The sequence below is a fragment of the Symphalangus syndactylus genome, chromosome 12 (genome assembly GCF_028878055.3).
Source record: "Symphalangus syndactylus isolate Jambi chromosome 12, NHGRI_mSymSyn1-v2.1_pri, whole genome shotgun sequence".
Classification (NCBI taxonomy): domain Eukaryota; kingdom Metazoa; phylum Chordata; class Mammalia; order Primates; family Hylobatidae; genus Symphalangus; species Symphalangus syndactylus.
This window is the reverse complement of record NC_072441.2, coordinates 88,861,970-88,870,544: the sequence shown is the minus strand read 5'-3', so window position 1 is coordinate 88,870,544 and position 8,575 is coordinate 88,861,970. Positions and strand designations below refer to the sequence as shown.

The window sequence follows — 8,575 nt, the reverse complement described above, 5'->3', positions numbered from 1 at the left end:
GAGAGAACTGCTCAGAGAATCTGCAACATCCGGTTCCTGGAGACAGCTAAGGAAAGAAGCAGGGGCGCATGTTTCTGCCCAAAGCCGGGTTTTGGCCGAGGTGACTACACACTCCCTTTCCTGGCTCCCATAGGCTAAGTGCGTGGCTTCTGGAGAAGCCTGCTTCTTGAGAACAAAAAAGTGATTTAAAGTCTCATGGGAGATGAGCAATCCTCAAGACACAAGCAGAAAAAGTCCCGGTGATACAGGAAGCGGGTTCAGGAACCTGCTGGTTCCTGATACATAAATCAGACAGCCTCTGCTGCATGACACGAAGCTCGCTTCTGCCTGGCGTCTGTGAGCAGCTGCCAGGCTCTGACCAGGATCCCTTCCTTCTCCTCACTGGCTAATGGATCCCAAGGGGCTCCTCTCCTTGACCTTCATGCTGTTTCTCTCCCTGGCTTTTGGGGCAAGCTACGGAACAGGTGAGTGTTCATCTGCCTGATGGTTTGAATCCTACGTTAGCTGCCAGGTATCAGCGTATCTTCGTGGATGGAGAGAAGGTGCAGGGCTGGGGATTGTGTTTGGTCACTCTTCCTCAGAGACTGGCTGTCAGTTTCAACTGCCTCTTTCAAAGAGGAAGGAACATTATAAATTCCTGGGCGCTTGGGTTTCCAAGACTCAGCCCCACCAACTCCAGTTTCCAAGGAAATGAGGAGCTCTAAGCCAAAGGCTCCAGTCACTTTTCTGACCAGTCTTAGGGTGACAGGCTCTGGTAGAAGTCCTGGTTGAGTGGTTGGTTTTACATGGGCATCTTCTGGCAAAGACCCAGCCTAGAGATACTGAGCTGGATGGACTGAGCTCCGGGAGATGATTTGCCCTACATGCCTGCACTGGGAGGGAATCTGTGCACATGCAGGCTGACAAACCAGGAGCATGGGTCAACAGAAAGCATTGGCTAGAGTGGGAAGAGAGAGTAGAAGTGAAAACTCCAGGCTTTTGGCTGAGAACCAGCAGTGGCCACAGTGCGGTCATACTGGTGTGTATTTTCTTGGAAGAGAAGGTGCAAGAAAGCAAGAGGGAAGAAGTTGGGATTTCTGAAGCCTAGGGCTGGTTACAGTATGTGGGAAATGCAAATTGGGAACCCTCAGAGAGTAGCTCCAGCAGGAAGGCCAGACAAGAGCTACGTTTGGATCTGGACTCTGTTCCTGTCTCTCTGGCTATCTTCTTCCAAGGCAGGCTATTGCTTTCTGTTTAGAAGTATCAGGGCTATGAGAAAAGGTATTTGAGAAAGAAAAAGGCAAGCAAGAAGTGGACTTTGGACTGCCTGTGTGAGTGGGGTGAGAATCTCCTTCTGCTTATTTGTTTAGACTGTGGGAGGTAGCCTGGAGTAGAAGAGGTGGCATTACGGACATGGGGGGAAATCCTGAGGCCCAGGGTGTTTTAAGCTTGGGGTTTTCAAGACCGCAAATCCAATATGGACTTTTCCAGGAAAAGCACCGTGATATGCCAGGGATGTGGGGGTGCTGCACTAGGGATGTGTCTTTTACCAGACAGCCAGATGAACAGGGCTTGCTCAGCCCACTTTCTTTTGGAATCTGCAGATCCATGGCTCATACTTCCCAAGGTCTAGGAGAGGAAGAACTGAGCTCAGGGCTCAGAAAACCAAATCGAGGCACTTTAAGTGGTCACAGGGAAAGCCAAGCCTCCGTTGTTGCAACCAATTTGTGACTGCACCATTTTTGGAGCACCTCTTGGTGACTGTAAGGAGTGATGGTGCTGAACTGTGAAATGGACTTTTCCATCTCTGTGCTTGCTAGCCTCTTGGCCAGCCTGGCCCATAGCATCTTAGGCACTACTGACCAATAGCTGGTCTTATTGAGGCTTTGGAAGTCGCCGGTCAGGGAGGAGCAGCCCAGCCCCACAAGGCAAGTCTATCCAATCGGAGGCTGCTCACTTCATTGCATGTTTTCTTCTTTGAATCTTCATAAAAGTTTTTCAGTGTTTTTATTTTTAAATACACACCCTTTTGTGAAGCCCCAGTAAAACCCAGACAGAAATGCTTTGCAAATGGGGCAGGTTAGTCATGACAGATTTGCCCAAGCAAGAAGCTTGATTCTTGTAAAACTGGCATCCACTCCCATTCTCATTTCTACTCAGCTCAACTTCTAATTCCCAGTCAGAATTGTAAAAATCAAAAAGTCCACATGTCCCTTCCCCAAGTAAAGTGAATTTTTCATTTCCCCCAATGAGATTCATTTTAATAGACTTTATTTTTTAGAGCAGTTTTAGGTTCACAGCAAAGGTGGGCAGAAAGAACAGAGATTTCCCATATACCTTCTGCTGCATACATGCATAACCTCCCCTATTATCAATATCCCCCACCAGGGTGGTACATTTGTTGTAACTGATGACGTTACCTCAATGAGTTTTTTTTTATTCTTCCATGCAGGTCCTCCGCAACCCCTTCACACACTTTGGGGGAACGTGAGGGACAAATGCGTGGGTTCTAGACTTGGCCTAACCTTGTGTGTTCAGTGGCCCATTCTATCCCAAGATGTCAATCTAGGCACTTCTATTTCTCAAAAATGTTAATACTGTGATGTGATGCTGTCACTTTCACTGTCTCCCTCACTGGACTGGAAATCAGAGTATCACGGCTAATTGGTTTTATCCATAGATTTGACTTTGAATGATCCCATTCAGCAACTATTAAAGACACATGATGTGGCAGCCACTGTGCAAGGATGCAAGGTGTGGGAAAACAAAATGAACAACAGCCACTGCCCAGCACCTGACACTGTGTCTGTACTGAGAGCCTGTCCACAAATGTTTGTTGAGTGAATAATATTAGTATATACTGCATACTTGCTATATACCAGGCACTGTTCTAAATGCTTTATGTCTGTCAGTCATTTCATTTTCACACCAACCCTAGAAGATATGTATATATTATTGGTACCATTACAACTTTATAAATGAGGAAAGGGGCACAGAGTAGTTTAGCAATTTCTCTGTGCTCACACAGCTGCCTGACTCCAGAGGCCTGAATGAGTGAAACTGGACAAGCTTATATTTGGGAAGCAGGGGTGGAGAGAATGCCAAAATTTGTATCCAGGTCCCATGGTAAAAATTAGAATGTGCTATCTATGATTGAAAAATATGAGTTGAATTGAATTGGAATAAATTGAAGTATAGCAATGTTCAAAAGGTGAGAGACTGATAAAAATCACAGAAGAATGTAGAGGGCATCTAAGAAGTATTTGACCTGGAATTTGGAAAATGAAAACTTTTTTTCACCATGCTAATGTTGATTTAATTTTTTTTGTTAACTAGTTTGTTTATTGATTATCACATCTATAAAACATGTCACGTCTATGAAACTTCAACAGTACACAAGAGTATTTAGTGAAGACTAATATCCCTTCCATACCTCATGCTGGAGGCAACCACTGTGACCAGTTTCTTGTGTGTCTTTCCAAATGTATAGGTCTTCGTGTTTGATAGATCAGTAGGGTGAATATAGTTAACAATAATCTATTGTACATATCAAAATAACTGGAAGAGAATAATTCAAATGTTCTTAGCATAAAGAAAAGAGAAATACTCAAGGTGATACATATCCCAATTACCCCGATTTGATCTTTACACAACATGTGAGTGTATCAGATAGCACATGTACCCTGAAAATATGCACATCTATTATGTACCAATTTTTTAACATGGCAGAGAAGAAATCAGAGACTTAAGGATAAAGAGGGTGGGGAAATAAAACTTCTCTGGACTTTTCAGTGTCCTGGTGAAGAACACTAGCTTCCTGACACTTTTTCATACCATGAGGATTAAATCTGTAGTCATTTGTATAGGTAATTGCTCTGATCCAAAAGAATAATAAAACTTTTCCCAAGAGGAGCAAATGGTTACAGCCTGAACAAGGTCCCCAGGTAGAGCGCCCAGGGTGCCATGAAGCCTGGAGTCACTATCTTCCTAAGCAGGCCAGCATAAGCTTGTGCCATCATTATGCAACATGCAAGGAGGAATGAGCCCCAGAATTTGGAGTCAAGTCCCAGGACTTGCCATAAAAGCCAAGACATGTAAGGGACTATCTGGCTGCTGGAGAGATTTATTTACCTACCAAAGTGTTGGAATAAGGAGCGGACCTTTAAGAAGGGGAGGGGGGAAAGTTGCCTCCTTCCCCTTTTATAGGGAGGGAAAATAATTTGTCCTCGTTTCTTACCTACGGAGTGTCTGTTTACTCACACAGAACAGTTGACCTTGCTCTTATCACATCATCCTAGGGGGAAGGGGGGGCCAAAGCATTTACTATTTACTGTGAGTCATTTAATAAGAAATTTAACTCTAATCTAGTATATCTCATGTGCACACTTGGGGTAAAGTTAATAAAAATGAATATTAAAAACTTAGTCCCAAATAAATAGGTCTGATGGGCTTGATTTTTATGGAACTTGAGGAGTATTCTAGAAGGAGGCACAAATGCAGAGGTGAAAGGTTTCAAGTGTTCTTGGCAAGTTGTCTGTTGTACCTGAAACCTAGGGTTTATATTTAAGGCACTTCCACGTCCTCAGCTGGCAAGTGGGGAAAAGAGTCCCCACCACTTTCCTCCATAATATACCTCTTAGGGATATTTTAAAGGCAAATCAGAGTACATTCTGATTTTGGAGGGAGGAGAACTTGGACTCTGTGTTGTCATTTGCTCATTTTTCATTCATCCCATTATGTTTTATTAATTCACTTGGGCAACAAGGATTTACTGAGCTCCTACTGTGTCCCATGTGGGTGTTAGGGATACTGTAGTGAATAAAACAGACACAGTCCCTACTCTTGGGAGCTTATAAGAGTAGGGGATTACACGCGTTGAACCAGAGTTGAACATGTGGTGAATGATATGAAGGAGTGCGTTCATTGTCCATTGGAAGCCTGTGGCAGGAAAATCCAACCTAAGTCAGGAGTCAGGAAAGTCTTCCCTATGAAAGAGATGTCAAAATGGAGACCAGGAAGATGGAAGTTGTTAGCTAGGCAAATAAAGAATGGTTATAGGCTCTGAGGCTAGGGAAGGTACGTACTAATAGTCTAAGATAGAAAGACCCAGCAGTGCCAAAGAATAAAAATAGGACTTTGTCTGATGGGGATACAGTTTAAAAAGCAAACACAGACAAGTTGTCTTTTCTTTCTGAGCCTAAATTTACCAAAAGAACTGTGGGGTCCATAAATTCTGTTCCTTCTGTACCTGAAAGAATGCTGTAGCAAGGTGCTAAAAGCACACATGAAAGTATCAGGGCTAGACAAAAAAATATAATACAATAAAACAAAAAGAGTTATCATTAGGTAGAAGCCCATCTTGTGAGAGCGTTGGCTAAATCCTACTATTAATAATTTTTGACCAAACTCCATAGGCCCATGTGAATCACTCATTTTTCGAAGTAGAATTACCCATGAAGGAAAGTGAGTTGGTGTTAACAGCTACAAATGTTTCCTCCCAGACTCTTTTAGTAAATAAGGGCTGGCTGAATCACAGACACACTGGAAAACACTCATCAGGCAGCAGGATGTTTCAGGAGCAGGGACGCCACTTGAGGGGTTTTATGAACCACTTTAAAGCCCCCACTTATTTTTCCACCTTATGCTTATGTGAGGGTGATCTCAAGTACCCCCTCCAGACCCCAACACTCACACAATCAGGTATTGCGTCATCATTCTTTACGTGGGCTGTGGGGTATAAGGGTCTCTTCCTGATGAAGTTTTGGTTCCACTCCTCATGACTGAGTGAGCATAAACTACTCAGCCTCTGTCATCTACCCCTCCCTTTTCCTCTTCCTCTTCTCCTTCTATTTTCTTTCTTTTATTTTTTCTTTGATTTTTTTTTTTTTTGGTTATTCCCTACCTCTCTTATATCCCCCTTTCTCCTCCCCCAACCAACTCCAAGTTCTGAAAGCAACCATGGTGCAAAGAGTGTGCAAGGTTAGGTGGGGAAGGGGTGCATGGGAGTCATTTTGGGGAGTGGTGGCGATGGGTTATGGCCTGAAAATGGGATTTTTTAATTATTTTTTTCTCCCTATCAAAGTTGGTCTTTAAAAATCAACACTATGCTAGCAATTTTTAATCTTGTTTTGAATCTCAGATCCCTTTAAGAGATGGAATTTATGGATGTGCTCCTAGAAAAATATGCATATGCTCATCTACACAACTTTTTATACAAAAGTCTGGAAGTTCATACTTGCACATATGGCTTTAAATTTTTTCTCATTTCTTTATACATAGAAGTTTAGGTTCAGGATTCAAGTAGTTACTCTCTTAGGTGCTTGCCTACAATTCAGGTATGTGGCCACCAAAGGGGTCACATTATCTAGACAGTCAGTCATCCATAAGTGTGGTGGAAGAAAATCCAACATGCTTCCCAGTATATTAATGTAAAAACCACCACCACCACCACCACAATAGCTATAATGTTCCTCGTGTCATCAAGCAGCAGGGGAGAGCACTCTGTTTTAAGCTTAATATATTAGCAATATTTTAAAAGACAAATGCCTAATAGCCTTTCTCACTTTTCCTCAACAATTATGAATTTCAATCACTCTAATCCAGATTTTAGCCCAGATAGACTTCTTTTTCTTCTTCCCCAATCACTGAATCTCTACTCTACTATTAGCTGAGCCCTTTACTGAACAATGTGGGGATTTCAGGGTATTTTGGTAACAAGAATATTTGAGCCAATGTGTCCGATTTTCCAATAGCTCATCTTAGCCACAAGTCAGTTGTGAAAGAGTCTCTTCTAGGTAGCTGCATTACTTAAGCTGATGGTTCTATTTTACTCTCTGACTTTCTTATCAGCTAGAACAATCTATGCTCTCTTTGAGTCATGGGCTTCTTCTTTTATGAATACTAGCTTATGGTTAAGTTCAGATATATATATACACACACATATATATATATAGGCTTATCATATATATATATGACATCATATATATATATATATATATATATATATATATATATATATATATATGACAAACCTAAATAGGAGGCTTTGGTCACGTAATATGGTTTTCAGCATTCATAAATTGAACAGATATTTATTAAATGCCTCCTATGTGCTAAGCACATAGCACCTGTTGGTAGGTCTTGGGGTCAAAATAGTGAACAAAATGAAGTTCTTCCTCTTGAGGCTTTTGCTTTCTAGTGGGAGAGACAAAAATAAAACAAACAAATATACAGTATAATATAATATAGTGATAAGTGCAGAAAGAAACACAAAGCTATTTTAGATAGATGGTCAGAGGAGGCCTCTTGGAGGAGAAACTGTTTTGAGCAGATACCTAAAATAAAGTGAAAGAATCAGCTATCCAGGTATGGAAGGGAAGAAATTCTTCAGAGACAGGAACAGCAAAAGCAAAAGTTCTGAGACAGGAATGTTCTTGGTGGGTTTAAGAAACAGCCAGGAGCCAGTGTGGCCATAGCATAGTGAGCAAAGAGGAGGGCAGGAAATGGAGTTGGAACAGTGCAAGGGACTGGGTATGCAGGGCCTTTGAAGCCATATCAATAATGGACTATGGTTTTATTCCATCGGTGCTAGAAAGCCATAGAAATTTAAAAGCAGGAGAGAGACAAAATAGGACGTGGTTTTTAAAGATTACTCTATCCATTGTATGAATACATGGAGATCAGCTGGAAGAAGACGGAAGTACCCAGGCCTGGGATGATGGTGGTGGAAATGCAGGAGGTGAGAAGGGTTCAGATACCAGACATATTTTGAAGTCAGAGCCAGGAGGATTTGCTGTTAAAATGAGTGTGGAGTATGGCTGGGCACACTGGCTCATGCCTGTAATCCCAGCACTTTGGGAGGCCCAGGCGGGCAGATCACTTGAGGTCAGGAGTTCGAAACCAGCCTGGCCAACATGGTGAAACCCTGTCTCTACTAAAAATACAAAAAGTTAGCCGGGCATGGTGGCAGGCACCTGTAATCCCAGCTACCCAGGAGGCTGAGGCAGGAGATTTGCTTGAGCCTGGGAGCCAGAGGTTGCAGTGAGCCGAGATCGCAACATTGCACTCCAGCCTGGGTAACAGCACAAGACTCCATCTCACAAAAAAAAAAAAAAAACAAAAAAACAAAAAAAACTGAGTTTGGAGTATGCGAGAAAGAAAGGAATCAAGGATGTTTCCAATGTTTTGGCCTGACAAATTGGCTGAATTATAATGTTTGCAGAAGGTGTTCTGGAACCAAGAGTTTGTTTGCTAAGTTTGAAATGCCCTTTAGACCTCCAAGTCCTGTCTTGTGTAGGCAGTTGGGAGTGCAGCGAAGGGTTTGGTTGGGAGATATAACGCTGTAGCATCCCAGAAATATGTCAGACTGTGCAACTGGGTGAGAAACTGGATGAGAATGAGAACTCTGAGTACTGGGATGCTCCAGTATTTGGAGGTCTGGAAGAGCAGAAGGCTCCTGCCAAGAAAACTGAGCAGAGGCAACCTATAGGATAGGAGAAAAACCGGGAGAGTATGTTGTTCCCTGAGCCAAATGATGACAGCGTTTGAAGGAGGGATGGATGAACTATGTTAAGTACCCCTGAAAAGCAAGTAAGAT

The 8,575-nt window shown here is 42.5% G+C and overlaps 1 protein-coding gene across 4 annotated transcripts in view; it reads left to right on the top strand.

The window, feature by feature from the left end:
- Positions 1 to 27: 27 nt before the first annotated feature.
- Positions 28 to 8,575, top strand: part of SLAMF1 (signaling lymphocytic activation molecule family member 1) — a 39,488-nt gene continuing 30,940 nt past the window's right edge. Inside the window, exon 1 of one of the 4 annotated variants that reach the window (XM_063626992.1) lies at positions 28 to 464. In XM_063626992.1, coding sequence (XP_063483062.1) covers positions 389 to 464 — 76 coding nt within the window. In that variant the 5' untranslated portion in view covers positions 28 to 388. Of the gene's footprint in view, positions 465 to 1,201; positions 1,320 to 8,575 lie in introns of those variants that run through there. The other 3 variants (XM_063626991.1, XM_063626994.1, XM_063626993.1) reach the window with 3 other exon arrangements.